The 16594-nt window shown below is 42.6% G+C and overlaps 1 protein-coding gene across 1 annotated transcript; it reads right to left on the bottom strand.

Annotated features, from left to right (window-relative positions):
- Positions 1-369: 369 nt before the first annotated feature.
- DDX18 (DEAD-box helicase 18) lies at positions 370-16358 on the bottom strand. Its single transcript, XM_055572871.1, has 14 exons — positions 16141-16358; positions 14197-14751; positions 11609-11749; positions 10060-10195; positions 9372-9472; positions 9053-9252; positions 8846-8960; positions 6865-7004; positions 5655-5816; positions 5167-5319; positions 4441-4554; positions 3029-3085; positions 2529-2706; positions 370-2070 (listed from the first exon to the last, which is right to left on the bottom strand). Exons 1-14 carry the CDS (start codon positions 16223-16225, stop codon positions 1928-1930), a joined length of 2280 nt encoding a protein of 759 aa, XP_055428846.1. The 5' UTR covers positions 16226-16358; the 3' UTR covers positions 370-1927.
- Positions 16359-16594: the final 236 nt, after the last annotated feature.

Raw genomic sequence — 16594 nt, 5'->3', positions numbered from 1 at the left:
CACACATGCCACCTACAGCTGTGCTCTTAGCACAGGGACTTAAGCGGTCTTCTCTGTGTACAAATGGGCCTTGCAGATTCTGGTGACTGGCTCCCTCCCATGTGAATCCTGGCCAGGCAGGTTGTCTGGATGTCCCTAGGCTGGACTGGCCTTGTGAGCATAATCTCACATAGGGACTCCCAGCAAGTCCTGAGGTTAGCCATTATAGGAGTAAGAATAATCTTTCCACCATCTGTTTATATGCTTTTCTCACAAATGGCAAGACCAATGGACACCAGACACAATGTAACAAGGAGAGCCAGTCTGGGTGGGATAGGCAGGCATCCAGGACTCAAGTCCAGGCTGGACCAAGCAAGGTGAAATCAGTAATAAATGATACAAAGTTGATGTAATTGTTTAATGACACAGGAAAATAAGTTATGAAACAAGATGGTTAGAAATACTGGGTAGAGGATCATTTAACTTCACTTTTGATTAAAAAAAATTTAAAAGTACATATACAAAACACTGGAAGATTAAGTATCAAAATATTAACAGTATTTACTTCTGTTCAGTGATTAAATATTCTTCTCTGCTTTTGTGTACTTTTTGAAACATGATTATTTCTGAAACAAAGAAAAGTCACTGTAAAGAGAAACAGGTATTAAACGCCAGGAGTCCAGCAATCAAGGGCTGAAGCCTGGCACATGTCCAGAGAGGGGGACGGTGGTCAAGCCCAGATGTAGGACAGCATCATTCTTTTCCTACTGGAATGCTGTTTACCAGACTGTTTCTTCGACATTTAATATTCTTAGCACATTTAATAGGAATCTGAATATTAACTGGTACAACAGTAAAATGATGCTAGCAACTTCGGTTTTAAATTACTACAAAATGTAATAACCATTTTGTAGTTACAAAACACACTAGAAATAAAACATCAAACACACCAGAAATAAAAAATTACTACAACAAAAATCCCATCTGACCAAACCACTGCCTTTGCTATTCTGCTGTGTGCTCACTTTCACTTTTCACCATAAATCTATTTTCGTTTTACGGGTCTGGAAGAGGCAGTTTTTCTCAAAAAGATGCTTTTGCCTTCTAAATACTGTTGGAAGTATTTCGAGTTGGAAGGACTCACCAAAATTGAAGCCACTTCAAAGAAACAAATCTGACTGAGGAGTGCCACCGCTCTTTGTGCCTCAGTCTGTTAAGTGACCAAATGGAGGACAGCAGAGACTACACTTGTAAATGAAACTAAAATATCTGGGATTTCCCCCAACCTACCCTCAATGTCAGGAATGCTATGGGCGCTTTATTTAAATAACAATGACAACACATATTTCTTACTCCTGAAAAAGTAAAATGGAGAAAGGCTCATTGTTTCAAAGTCTGGCATATAAAAGCCCAGTGCCCCCTTAAATGAAGGTGCTTCTTAGGGATTTCCCAAAGCTCTCTGCCCTTTCACACAGCAACATTTTCAGGAGGGGTCAAAAAACTACTGTTAAGGTCCAAGAAAAAACTGAAACCAAAAAAAAAAAATTGAGACAATTTTTCTGCACCACCACCACCTGTCCAGTGTCTGGTCACCTGCCCTTTCTGGCAGGCTGACACAGCAATCCAAGTCACAAAAGGCTTCAGACACTAGGAAGGCAAGGTACCAGAAGAATTACATTAAAACAGTAACAAGTTTGGGGAAAAAAAAAAGATTTACACTTAGAAATATCCTATCATCACAAAGACTAGAAAGATGCCTTGCTTTGCTCTTGGGCAATCAAGACATCGCGACCTGTTTTATATCCCCAAAAAGGAGACTCACTGGAAACCTCAGTGCCGGCGACCCAAGTCAATTCATACTCGTTAGATGAGTCCAAATCCTAAAGTAACACAAATTCCTTTCTTACAGCAAGAAAAAGAAAATCCGTTTCAGGACAAAGGTATGTCTTCAGTGAGAGAACTGCCTGCTGTCAGATGGCTTCTTGCTTATGTGTTTGAAGATCTTGGACTTCTCGACTTTCTTGGCTTTCTGGTAGCCAAATCCACCGCCACCGCCTCGCTTTCTAACTTTGCCGTCATTGGTGTTCACATCTAAAGGGGGCATTAAGGAAATCCAGCAACACAAAGACAGCCAACTCCAAACCACCACCTAGGGCAGAACCAGCCAGCTGTGTACCTGGGGCCCCACCAGCCCTCCCTGCGCCACAATGTGAACACTCGAATCAGGAGTGGCCACACGACCCAGGGCTAAAACTAGCAGGTAGGATTTTTAAACCCCGTTAATACTTAACATATTACAACTTCCCTGGCTCTCTTTGCCACTCAAATTCCACTGTCCTTTTTTAAAGCCATAAACTGTCTCGTCTCTGTCGTCTCCACCCTGACTAACCCACGCAGGCACTGACACGAGGTCGGTGACTGAGATGACCACCCGGGCCCCAGGCCTCAGCCAGAGCACAAGCCAACCTGAGTGCTAAGCCCCAGAGCCCCTGGTCAAGCTTCTGGCCCATAGTTCCTGGACAAATTCATAACCACACAGAAAAGGATACTCAAATCAACAAAAGGAGGCACCTTGAAGCCAAAAGACAGAGCAACCTGAGGCAAATTTAAGTTATTAACATTGAAGATCTGTTTCAGGGAATGGGAATCATAGGCTCGAATGTATGACTTATACGCTTCCTGGGCTGACTTATGAAGGAAGTAGTTCTTTTCAATCAGTTTTTCAAGCTGAAACAGAAATAAATATTGGCTTTAATACAAGAAAGCATAATTCCTCTATAACATTTGTTCCAAAACACTTGTTCCAAGCTTTGCAATATCTGAAAAATCCAGGTGCAGTAAGAATAATAACAAAATTCATGTAAGGTACAGACTGAAACCAGGTAGACAGTATAGGAATGTGCTCACCAGCACCACAGGACACAGCAATGGTCATTCAAGCCCAGACTTCCCACTTTATGGAAAGGGAGGCTTGGAGGAGAGTGACTGTCAATGAGACACCACAGAGGCAGGGTTGGGATGCCCCTCCCTCCTCCCCACTCCCACATACCTGAGACTGAATGTCAGAAATTTTAGACCAGGAAAACTCAAATTCACTTAATGGAACCTAGAAAACAAAAGCATGCAGGTTAGTAAACCGGGTTGGTCTGATGCAACTCATCAGTCACTGATGAGATGGAAGGGAAAAGGCTTGTGGAACTTCAATTTCACGGGCCAGACACCTGTTTCCCTGTCTCCCAGTGCCATTGGGAGAGGTGTACCTTCCCTCTCCTAATGCACACTGAATGGAACCCTCCTCAAAGGAAAGGTGTGAAACCGAGTGGGGCAATGATGCACTGACGCCCTCTTCTCTAAACCTCTCTGTGGATGCAATGTGATGAAGCAGCTTTCAGCTTCTAGTTTACAGAACACTAGCTCTTCTCTCAGTGTTGGGAAAGCTGCCCTGACACCACACTGCCCTGTGATGGCGGTCTGTGACACCAGGGTTTCTGAAACTGGAGTTTGTGACCACCAACTCCTACGGGTGGGATTTCTTACCAGTTATCTCTTATGAGACAACTGGAAAAGTGCCCACGCAGGTGCTGGGGAAAAAGAACAGCCACCCGAGTCCCAGGCCCTGCAGCCCTGGAGGGAGACAGGTAAGTGGGCAGACAACTTGATAAGCACCTGTGTTGGGGGCACATGAAGGAGGGATGAGATCAGCAACACCCTCCCAGAGGAACCAGGAACCAGGTAGCTAGAGAAAAACTGCAAAGGCCGGATGGCAATTTCTAGGACCTGCTGCTAGTTGGGTGGTGGGGGAAAATCTACCAGGCAACACTGTGCCAACAAGCAGGCAAACGCCGGCAAAGACAAGGCTGGACAAGCATTCACAAGACTCGGCAGCAGAAAGGCCAAAGTCAGAGGACGGTGGGCTGAGACCAGAATCAGAGGAGTTAAAACAGAACCCATTTTTCAAAACAGCAGACTAAGGAAAGGTAACACGCAGCAGCCATGCTGGAGCTCGTGACAAAAGAGTGGATTCAGGGCTGAAGTTATCTTTTTGGTCAGAGATTACAGACAGTAAAGCGCTAACTGCCAGGCAAGGACTGGGGCCCGGAAGGGGAAGGGGTAGGAGGGGATGGGCTCTCTGCAGCTTTGGGTGAGGTGAAGACAGGAGGGGAGCAGGAGCAGAGGAGGCTTCCAACAGGGCTGTGGGAAGACTGGGGACAGGGACGCCCCGAGTGACACAGGGCTCAAGCACAGTGCTTTGTGGGTAGTTTTTGGCTCATATTTCCTGGACGAGACCCACAGAAGCCTCATTTGCTAAACCGCTGCACCAACTGTCCTAACAGAATGATGACAACTAGGAACCCCTTGGACACACCTAGAAATGGTGCCTGAGGCCATGCGCACCGGCAAACAATTCCTCCATAGAGGAATCTGTCCCCAGTGTAAGGTTTTCCACGTGAAGATCTTTACCTTGGATTGCTTCAGGTAGCGAAGGAAACCCAATTCTTCAGGGCGCAAAATGAGCAAGGCATGCCCTCTTCCATTCAGGCCTCTGGCTGTTCTGCCCACACGGTGAATGTACTCCTTTGGTGGAGAGAGAAAACCTGAGGTAATACACTGGCTTGCACGGCAACCTTGGTGGTTGCCACACAGCCTATCACCATGCTCCCCAAAGCCAGTGGTCCCCCATCCCTTCTGCAGGCACCATCCCCACAGAGATAGTACCGAGGCCAAGGAGAGCTGGACAGGACATTCACATTAATTCTATGATCCAATCAAATGACTAGTAAGTGTGCTTCCACTTCATAAGGGCTTTTGCAAACATTCAAATGGCTGACAACTTATATAATCTACCTTTTATTGAAAATACCTAAAAAAACTTATTTTACTACATATACTAAAGACTGGTATCTATCTCCATAAGCACATTTTATTCCTCTGACATCTACTGCTCTTAATAGACTGCCCCAAGCAGGCAACATTCCTAAGTCAAGTCCCACTGATGCCTCTCAAATTTTCTTGCACACACCCTCTCCGGGTCCTGTAAAAGCTGTAAACGCTGGGAGCATCACCAAGATACTGCAGAGTCGCTGTATGGCTGTACGCTGAAGCGTGACTGGAGCAACTTGAGGAATAATCTGTGGGATGGGGTACTTCTCAGGGAACCTGGGGAGACAACTAGAGGATGCCAGTTACCTTGGGGTCATCTGGAGGGTCATACTGAACAATCCAGTCCACTTCAGGAATATCCAGCCCTCTAGCTGCCACGTCTGTACACAACAAGATCCCTGAATCTGCATTGCAAAACTGGAAGAACGTGGTCGTACGCTTATTTTGTTTTTGCCTTCCCTAGAACCAAAACAAAACATCCATTGGAAGAGGAAATTTGAGACTATTTGTGGGAGGTCTCGGTGTAGAACCCCTAAACTGTGGAACCATTAGCTGCTTTATTTCAAGTTCAGTACCCGGCCTGTTTCCCCAAGCGATGGCATCGGTTCTTCCTTTCAGGTTCCCACTCCCCGCCCCCACCCCTGGCAAAATTCCCTCCTCACAGGACCCATCACCTGTTATTGTCCTAACTACTCAGAACTATGTTTGGAGGCAAGGACAATACCGTAATCCCCACAACCTACATAACTTGGTAAGTGTAAGCTGTTTTTAATAAACTTATCATAACCACTTACATGAATGGCCAGGACAGGCAAATCGATGTAGTTCAGCAACTCATAGTGGTATTTCACGGACTTACAGGATGAAAAGAAAACCATTAGTTTCTTCTTCCGGTTCTTCTTAAGGAATGTAAAGAGCAGGAGGAATCTCTTTTCAGAAGGACAGACAACATATCCCTAGAAGAGGTTCAAGTGAACAGACACAAAATAATCGAATGGACACTTTCAACTTCATAAACCGATATAATTTGATGGAGAAAACAGATTAACATGGCGTATACACTGTTAAGCCTCACCTATAGCAAAATTACTACCTTCATTATAATAATGCAGTCCTAAAATAAGACTGATTTTAAATCTTTGGATTCCTTTTATTGGCTACAATCACTGGATACTAAATATTTTCCATATTTCTGAGACTACTGGTTATCAAGTTCTTGTAATCATAGTAATACCAATACCTCTATTAACTGGAACCTTCAAAATGTATCAATGATTCATTTTTAGAAGGTCCTTAAAGGCAAGATCCTAAATAACCACAGCTGAAGTGCACTATCCTAAACAACATCACAAAGCTGCTGCTGCTGCTGCTGCTGCTGCTGCTAAGTCGCTTCAGTCGTGTCCGACTCTTTGTGACCCCAGAGATGGCAGCCCACCAGGCTCCGCCGTCCCTGGGATTCTCCAGGCAAGAACACTGGAGTGGGTTGCCATTTCCTTCTCCAATGCATGAAAGTGAAAAGTGAAAGTGAAGTCGTTCAGTTGCGACCCCATGGACTGCAGCCCACCAGGCTCCTCCATCCACGGGATTTTCCAGGCAAGAGTACTGGACTGGGATGCCATTGCCTTCTCCGATCACAAAGCTAGGTGAATATATTTTTTAAAACTAAACAACCAATGAAAGGTTTGTAAGCTAAAGTGTTACAGGAAAGAAATATTTTACTCATCAAAAGACTCAATCTTAAAGTTCTATTTTTAATCAAGCTGTTTTGGCTCTTTGTCACCTCATTTCTACAGTTACGTGCTTGAAACCAGCCTCTCCACCTTCAAACTCACCTCACATCTTAGCGCAAGATATTACTGAACAACAAAATTCATTTTACTCCTATAAACTTGGTGGGACTATCATTAAGTTTGTTAACCCATTTGCTTTTTAGAGGATCCTCCAAACACTTGCAAGGAAACATCAAAGGATATCCTTAAAATGGAAGGTATTGACAAGAAGTACCTGCTCAAGACCGTCTACAGTTGCATTAGCTTTATCATCATCAACGCCAACATACAAAGGCTCCTTTTTCAGAGAAATCCTCGCCAGGTCTTCAACTTTTCGAGTTTGTGTGGCAGAGAAGAGCATGGTCTGTCTGCGTGCTGAAACACAACCATATAAAAATTACCCAAAATTTTCAGGGAATTTTTAGAACTGCTTCACAACTAAAAATGCTCTAAGTAGAACTTTCAGAAATTAGAAACATGGTATCACTATAGACAGTAAGAGAGGAACAGCAAGGGCAACTTTATGTCTACAGATTTGACAACTAAGTTGAAATGGACAATTTCTGCTAAAGCTCACTTAAGACAGCTTTTCAACTCATCTTTAACAAAATTTTAGCAAAGTGAATTCAGAAATATAAGCATCTATCAGAATTTAACATTTATTTCTGATTTAAGAAACAGCAGACTAGGAATGAAAGGGATCATCCTCAGTCTTATACAGGGCATCTAGACGTGCAGCATCTGCATCACACTTAGTGCTGAGAGACTGAAAGCTTTCCCACCTAAGACCAGGAGTGAGATAAAGATGCGTTCTCTAGCCAGTTCTACTCAGGAGTACACTGGAGGGTCTGGCCAGTGCAATCAGACATGAAAACAATAAAGTGAAAAAGGTATGAAAAACCTGTACAGTGAAAACTCTGGAACACTTCTGTGAGAAATTAGGAAGCTGATAAATGGAGATCTACCTCATTCATGTGCTGAAGGACCCAACTTTATCTTCCACCAATGATCGATATTCAGTACAATCCCAAGATCTCAGAGACTGACAAACATTCTGACATTCATACAGAAATGCAAACAATGAGAACACACAAACAAATTAACAAAGTTGGAGGATTAACACAACCTAATTTCAAGACTTAACAGGAACAACTGGAACTTCCATACTCTGCTGATGGGGATGTAAAATGATACAAATTAAACATAACACCCATCACTCCATTCCTAGATAATCACACCACAGAAAAGGCGATATACACCCATAAAGAGTTGTAGGTGGATGTTCATAGCCCCCTTATATATAACAGACCAAAACTGTTAACAACACAGTCATCCATCAACAGTTAAATGGATAAACAAGTTGTGGCAAAGTTATACAATAGAATGCCAGGGAGGAACAAAGCAAAGAACTATTGAAAATGTAACGGCACAGACAAATCACAGAATTTGCTGAGCACAAGAACAGACAAAAAGACAGTAATACCATATGATTCCATTCATACGAATCCCTGAAAAATGCAAACTGATATACATTGACAGAGGGCAGACCAACAGCCACCTGTGAGAGAGGAGATCTGTGAGCAGTTGTTGTAAGCAGGGGAGGGCTGTTGCTACTGAGGGAGAGAGGGAGGGACCACAAAGGGGCATAAAGTAATCTTTGAGAGTTATGAGAATATCCACTGTATTGACTGTGGTGATGGCTTCAAGGTGTAAACAGGACAAAATGTATCAAATTATATACTTAAAACATAATAATCTTTACATGTTTTTACATGTAAAGATTATTAGGTTAATTATACCTCGATGAAGCAGTAAGAAACAAATCGTATAAGGCAATGAACCATACTGTTATAGATATAAGCGGTTTATAAATGTTTCAAGTACTATAACCAAGGTACATACGACTTACACATAACACAGAAGGCACCAAGTTGATGACTGCTGGAGGATGAGAGATGGGGTGGCAGGGATGGACAGGAATGAGACATACGTTAAAATTGTTTAACTTGCACTGTAAGCTCTCAAATGGCAAAACCATTGTATTAAGTTACCAGTAAGATCGATGTATATATTGCAAACTACCTCTAAGGCTGACTGGCACAACAACCTCACTTGGTTAAATTAAAATGCTGACATTAATAGTTTTCATACAGGAAAAATTCTCAGCTACTTCCAACAGCTGCTCTGCAAACCACATGAAGATGCAACCCACTTACTTGGCAGAAGTTTAATGATTTGCTTTAATTCCTCTTCAAACCCAACATCCAAGATACGATCAGCCTCATCAATAACCAGACATTGTAGGTTTTTATACATAAACCCTGGGGTATTCTGACAAGACAAAGGACAGAAAAAAACTGTTAGCTGCAAAGTGTACGTTTCACACAGACAGAAGATGGGGCTTCACGACAGTGTCCTCTTACCTGCATGTGGTCCAGGAGACGGCCTGGTGTTGCTACGACGATGTTGATCCCATTGGCAAGCTTCTGAGCTTCAGCAGACCTGTTACTGCCACCCATTATCAACCCGTATGTGTGAACATGGTGTGTCATCAGCTCCTTAAGGACACCGAAAGTCTGCATGGCCAGTTCCCTCGTAGGTGAGAGAATAAGGACTCCTGTTCCTAAAAAGCAAAACAGGATATGTGGTCAAAGTCAAACTGTAGCTACACCAGGAGTGCATCCACAGTCATAACAGACTTCCAGTGAGATTCTCACAGAGACAGCGGGCTCACAGGCTTACCATTCCTGGGCATGAACTTTAACTTAACAATGAGTTCAACTGCAGGGATGAGAAATGCCAGCGTTTTGCCACTGCCTGTTTTTGCAGCTGCTAGAAGATCCCTAAAAAATAAAATGGAAAAGGAGAAACATATTTGCTCTACTCATTCAGCAAGTATTTACTGAATACCTACCATGGACTATGACACATGTTGTAGGCACTGAGGCTAGATCATAACAAGAAAATAGTTCCCACCTTCTCTATCACTGAGATCAATCATGTGGGTTAAACACTTAACTCAGAAATAACAATTGTGCTAAAAACAGAAGTGAACAATTTTCTCCAAATATCAATAAATAACCTAAAGCCTTTAACGAAGGTTAGATATATTATCAGACACAATGTGAGATCCATAGAACATACTGGTATTTTCCCCCCAAACTATTGGCACTAAAAACAGAGATATTAAGTGTGTGTACGTATGTGTGCTCAGGCATGTCCAACTCTTTGCGACCCCATGGACTGTAGCCCGCCAGACTCCTCTATTCATGGGATTTCCCAGGCAAGAATTTCACTCTCCAGGGGATATTCCCGACTCAGGGATCAAACCCGCATCTCTTCCATCTCCTGCACTGGCAGGTAAATTCCTTACCACTAGCGCCACTTGGGAAGCCCAGGACCAATGCCCAAACCTCAATGTTAACCATACCTGCCTTCCAGAAGTGGTCTGATACTTTTATGTTGAATTTCAGTCATGTTTGTAAAGCCCATTTCTTTTATTGCTTTCAGAGTGTTCTCATTGACAAGATTAGTCAGAGAATCAAATGAAGTATCCTCAAAAGCTCCTAAACAGAAGACAGTTTATCATTAACAAATTTACCTTTTCTGAATAGTTAATATTGCGTTTCCTAAATTTGTTTTGCTGATTGAAAACATTACTGGGTTAATGTCAAGCTTCTTTAGAAGAGCTTCTTCCAGTAAGACAAGACTAAACACCAACCATTCCTATATAACAAGAAAAAGATCTTTTACTTGTTGCAAGTTTCTCCACTGCTAATGGCTGTGTAATCTAAAGCCTGTACTGTAATGAAATAACAAAGAGTTGGAGAGGTGGTTCAATCAAGAGACTTATGTGAAATAAAAATGCCAAGGTGGGGGCACATTGGGGCAGAGGTGGTGGTGTGAGGCTTTCAGGGGAAAATTCAGAGAGAAATGAAATGTTTAGGAAATCTGAAATAAAGAAAGAAAACACTCAGTATAAAAACTGAATATGAAATCAATCAAAATAGCAACTCTCCAAAAAAGACAACTGAGAAGAGTCAGAGATGGCCCCAGATGGTGAGAATGTACCTATACATCAGGTGTGCGGTGGGTCACCAGCAGGGGAAGGCATCAGACTACCTGGGAGCTCCCTGCTCAACACACACCCCAGCTATAACCCAGGCGTTGGCAACCCTGGCACCACTGACATCTTGGGATGGATAATTTTTTGCTGTGAGAGGCTGTCCTATGCATTATAGGAGGTCCTGCAGCATCTCTAACCTCTACTCATTGGACACTTGTCACCTGCTCCCATTGTTTACCTGGGACAGAGGAGGTTGAAGGGTTGCACCCCCTTAAATGGGAAAACTGGGATGGGTCCCCCTACTTAGGAGGTAAAATTACCCTGCTTGAGAACCACTGCCATAATAACCTTTGCAATTCTGATTGCAAAGGTTGGGTTGTGGGCTTCACTATTTTAATAAACAAAAACCTCAAACCAAATAACTCAAGTAACTGCTAGATGTTTCTAGTTAGGAGCAATTGATTCTAAACTCTTGACTTTACAGATACAGAAATGGAGTTCAGAAGAGGTGACCCTGGCACAAGCCCCTCAGTAATGTTAATTTCATCCTCGTCTGTTAGTAATGGAGCCAGCATTAAACCTCTGGGCTCCAGACTTCCATGCCAATGACTTTCCTACTGTAACATGGAAAGTGACAAACCAAAGACATAGAAGACCCTGAGAGCTATCTGTGTGCATGTCAAAATATTTAATGTTAGGAATAAAGAAAAAGGAAAAATAGAGAAAGAAATAAGAACTAAAGCACACATGTGGAAGATAAAAAGCAGCAATTAGATATAAAACCATGTCTTGTCAATACTTATTAGTATTTTTTTCCAGCTAAATTAAACGCTACAACTGAACCTTTAAATCCTATAATCCAGGGAGGTGTGACACTTTAGAAATCTACCTGGAAAAACACTTTGATAATCACCTGTCAGTCCCAGGGGCAGGCTGGGCACTTCGCTGTCCTCACCCTCGTCATCTGGCTTCTCCACATGGTTTTCTGTTTCTTCAGGAGCCTGGGCACCATCTTCAGCCTCTCCTATGTCCTCAGCTTTTGCTTTTTTGGAATCTTTGGTTTAAAGGGAAAATACCCCCCAATTTTTTAAAAACAAGAATACCAAATGAGATCATAAAATAACAGATGTGTGATGCAAAAAAAAAAAAAGCATATTTTCAAAAGCTTAACACATTTTCAGTTTTAATTTGCTAAGAACCTCTTTTTCCTGATTAAAAAAAATCTGGCTGTATTAAAAAACTCAGCAGGACACACAGATCTGCTAACAAAGCTTTATTTTTTAGGCTTCTTTGTGTATATACATACACATATATACTACATACAGTGTATGTATTTATTAAAGTATAGTTGATTTACAATATTGTGTTGGTTTCAGGTAAACAGCAAACTGATTCGGTTATGCATACATTATAGGTATATGCATTACTGATATTTAGAAAAAAATCCTTCATTATACTGAATGGTTCCCTGTGCTATACAGTAAATCCTTATTATCTATTATAGATGGTAGTAACACCTGTTAATCCCATACTCCCAACTTATTCATCCCCCCTTCCCCTTTGGTAACTATACATTTGTTTTCTATGTTTCTGAGTCTGTTTCTGTTTTGTAAGTTCATTTGTACTATTTTTTAAGATTCCACATGTAAGTGATATAATACTTCCTTCTCTGACTTACTACTTATTATACTGTCTTAAGTAAGAAATTTTTTATAAGCTGAACTAAACAATTTAAGTATACTAATCACTCCCAATTCTATAAAATTCATTAAGGAGACAAGGTCAAGTGATTAATTAAAAAAAAAACCCATAACAAGCACTTTTTCCTCTCATAACACAAATTTTCTATAAAAGCTAATTTTGTCTTAAAGGGGAACAGAAACACAAAAGGCTCTTTATACTACTTGAGACAGATTACAAAGCAAGGGCAACAACCTACTCAGCTGGGTGACAGAAACTGGCTGGCTGCTTCCTTGAATGTAAGTGGTAAGAGGAGAGGGAAGGTTTCCTAGCTCTTCATTCTTAGCATACATTCACAACTTTCAAAACACAGTCCCCTAAACTACCTTCCTAGTCCTACCTCCCATCATGCTCTTAAATGTTCTACTTTGGGCCAAATAGGTTAACTCCATGCTGTGCTTTTAAAAATTCATGGCAGTTAGTGATGTTAGTTAGAACAGAATTGACCTAAACTGGAACTCAGGACTCTGTAACCCAGGACTGGCCTCTTCCTTGGACCTTATGACCACCTTTCTGGGAAATGATCAACTCTATACGACCCACACGTTCAAAGGCCATGAATACTATCAGCTGGACTTCAAGGCTAATGACTTCTCTTTTTGTTAAAACAGTTCTTCAAGGTTATCAATAGGATTTAAATTTCCAGTCCTGTGATTCAGTGCTTCAGAGTAGAAATTTCACTTCCTCCAGCATACTCAGAATAAGAATCCCAAAGGCACTAACAATTTTAGAACAGGATTACAATCACTTTAAATCAAAATTGTAATGTCTAATCCTCACGCTTTAGTCTCTGTCTTGTTTCACTTTTTGTTTAAGCAGTTTCTGATAATTTACAAACGCATTATAGTCTGTAGGCAGTAAAAACACAGCCAGACATGTCTCAAAGATCCAAAGCATCTTTCTAGATGAAAACTTTATTTCCGACAAAAGGTGAATAGGACATGCTAACACAGGGGTTGGCAAATGTTATCTACAAAGAACCAGATCTGTAAACACTTTAGGTTTTGTAGGCTGTATGGTCTGTCATCACAAAGGTCAGGTAAACAAATGGGTATCACAGGGTTCTGGTTAAGCATGTCCGCAAAAACAGGCAGAAGGCTGAACAGTTTGCTGATACCTGTTCGACCCTCCCCTGAAATCTCTGCCTACTCACAGTTCAATTAAAATGCCTGTTCTTCCACCTAAACTTATTCAGTCCAATAATCTTCTAAATGAAAGTACCCCTCTTCCCCAATTCTGGCCATTCTACTCACTAGGGAATTAATGTTCCATTTATTCAGAAGTTTCCCAATTGCTATTTTTGCATACTTTAATTATCATTATGCTGCTTTTAATAGATAGGAATTTATTGTGGGGAAAAAGGAACCAGGGAAAAAAAGAGGTGAGTGAAAGAATCATTAATGTAAAGTCTCTGATTCATAAAGACCCAAGAAGATAGATTCTAAACCAGCCCAGATTTCTTTAGTGTCAGTAATTCCACAATTCTCTTTGGAAATAGGTAGATCTAAAATATTATGTCAGAGTACACTTTATAAAAAGCTCAGACAGTTAACTGACAAAGAAGAGCAGTATTCTGAGAAAAGTTAAACTGCACCTTCCTCTGATGTTTCCTCTAGCTACCAGGCTAGTTTCTTGCATGCCGGTAAGGGTGGGGGGGGGAGCCTTGCATGTCATGTAGACATTACAATAAAAAGAGAGAAAAGGCAGAATGATAACTTGAAAAACTTAACGGCTTAAGTTAAAAAAAAAAAAAGTACATACCAGGCCCAGCATCATCCACTACTTTTCTCTTTTTCTTCTTCTTCTTTTTTGATTCCGAATTGGGAGAATGCATTGCTGCTTCTCCACTGGTCAATGTGGTAGATTTCTTGGAGGCTTTTTTAACTTTGACATTTTCCCCCGTTTCTTTAAAAACATCTCCATTTTGGGCTTCTGACATGCCTACATTTACAGACTCCTTCACAGATTTTTTAGCTTTGACATTTTCCATGGCTTCCTTAGGCAGGACTCCATTGTTGGCTTCCGACACATTTGCATTCATAGATTGTTTTTGGGACTTTTTCACTTTTCCACCTACTCCTGCTTCTTCAGATGTGTCTCCATTTTGGGTTTCTGCCAACCCAGCACTCATAGGTTGTTTTAGGGACTTTTTAACTTTTCTGCTTCCTACTGTTTCTTTAGCTATATCTCCATTTTGGGCTTCTGACAAGCCCACACTCACAGACTGCTTTAAGGACTTTTTAACTTTTCCATCTCCCACTGTTTCTTCAGACACATCTCCATTTTGAGTTTCTGACAGGCTCACAGCTGAGGCACCTGTTTAAAAACAGAAAACACATTGTGACAAAGGAGAGGCTTGCTTAGAGACCCTGGAATCCCTAATGAAATGCCATGGCTTCCGGTACTGAAATGATTTAGCTTTTACTTTCCTGTTGTGTACATTAAAATGAGTTCCAATTTTATAGTATTCCACTGCAGCACAAATAAATTAAAAACAGGGAGAGAATGCTGCATTGATTTTGTAACTTCTCTGTTCATAAGGAGTCAAAGTCTGAAACAAGAAAACTTCAATGAGGTTAAATATTTAAACAGATGGGACCAAACAATGGTACTTACAAAACATACATATTAGGTATTTGACAAATCTTTCTCAGCTGTCAGCGAATTGAAAATTCTGTTGATGAAACTACTTATTTGCCTTGATATTTATTGTACATGAATGCCTAACAATGTTTTACAAGTTTCTGTTTATACATTGACAAAGTACTACCTTTTGTTATCTTAAACTACCAAGACGTGGTCAGCAGCTGCTGCTGCTGCTAAGTCGCTTCAGTCGTGTCCGACTCTGTGCGACCCCATAGACAGCAGCCCACCAGGCTCCCCCGTCCCTGGGATTCTCAAGGCAAGAATACTGGAGTGGGTTGCCATTTCCTTCTCCAATGCATTAAAGTGAAAAGTGAAAGTGAAGTCGCTCAGTCTTGTCCGACTCTTAGCGACCTCACGGACTGCAGCACATTCAGGTAAAATGCTTTGCAATGGTCTTTGTTATGGACACAAATACGCAGAAGCTCCCAAGAAATGTGTAACTTAAAGAGGAGTAGCGGGAAGACAGGGCACGAGCATATGCATCACGCGTATGACCGCGCATGAGACACTTTAGTAGAGGAAGTTCTGCAGGAGTCGAGACAGAGTGCAGGTAGATAGGCGAAAGCAAGGGTACCATGTCCGTGAAGTGAGAGACAGCCAGCTTGTTTTGAAACGATACACACACGAAATAGATGATGTGAAAGGAAGATGCGTGGGGATGAGAAAGTCCCACGTGTCTGCTGGGAAATGGGGGTTGGGGATGAGGTGGATCCTACAGGTCGTGAAGGAATCGGAATAGGGAGGGTGGAAATGGGGCAGCCTGGTTCAGCTGCAAGCACAGCTGGAAAGAAAATCAACCGGGGGTCCTGTCCGCGTTCTGAAAGGACAAACTGATGTTGAAAGATCTGGGGCAACGCAGCGTCGGCACCTGCGCTGGGCCGGCACCTGCGCTGCCCCGGGCTGCCTCTCCCCGCTCCCCAAGCACGCGTGCTCTGGGGGAAGTTGCCAGCGCCACACCGGGGCCGCAGTCACCAGCGCCGCCCGGTTCCGTAGCGCGCCACGGCCCACGTGCAGGTTCCCTCCACAACCCGGGCCGCCGAGAGGTTCAGCGCAGCTCACCCTGGAGCTTTAGGTTTCGTTGTCGCAATTTGAGGTTCCGCTTCTCGATCTTCTTGCGTAGAAGTTTCATCGGTAAATGAGACATGGTGTCGGTAAAGAGCCTTCACTGCGGCGCCACAGCCCAGCTTTTCGGCTCTCCCAAATGACGTTACTTCCTCTCGAGTCACACGTGCTCATTGCAGCCAGCCGGAAATGCGTCATAGGAGCAACCCCCCCCGCCCCCTGGTGCGTAGAGGAAATGCGTCCGGGGTGGAAGTGCTTCCGGGTGCGCGCGCCGTCCTACCCTTGGAGAAAGGATTCTGTGCAGCGCCCTCTCGGGGAAAGGAGGCGCGACCCGGCACGGGGTTCCTATTGTATCTGAGCCAGCAGCGCGCACCCTTGCTGCTTGGTTTTGTTTGAGCTTCCCTGGGGGAAGAGTGAAGAATCAAGGCCTTAGGCAGTCTACCTTCTCCGT

The sequence above is a fragment of the Bubalus kerabau genome, chromosome 3, assembly GCF_029407905.1.
Source record: "Bubalus kerabau isolate K-KA32 ecotype Philippines breed swamp buffalo chromosome 3, PCC_UOA_SB_1v2, whole genome shotgun sequence".
Lineage (NCBI taxonomy): Eukaryota > Metazoa > Chordata > Mammalia > Artiodactyla > Bovidae > Bubalus > Bubalus kerabau.
The sequence above is the reverse complement of the archived record's forward strand: the minus strand, read 5'-3'. Positions and strand labels throughout refer to the sequence as shown.

What these genes read in the sequence shown, in the direction of transcription:
- DDX18 (XM_055572871.1), bottom strand. Translation starts at nt 16,225, where the DNA reads ATGTCTCATTTACCGATGAAACTTCTACGCAAGAAGATCGAGAAGCGG. An exon ending in ACGAAACCTAAAGCTCCAGG is followed by an intron (nt 14,752 to 16,140) that starts GTGAGCTGCGCT and finishes GTTTTTAAACAG; the next exon opens with GTGCCTCAGCTGTGAGCCTG. An exon ending in TTTCTGACATTCAGTCTCAG is followed by an intron (nt 2,707 to 3,028) that starts GTATGTGGGAGT and finishes TTTCTGTTTCAG; the next exon opens with CTTGAAAAACTGATTGAAAA.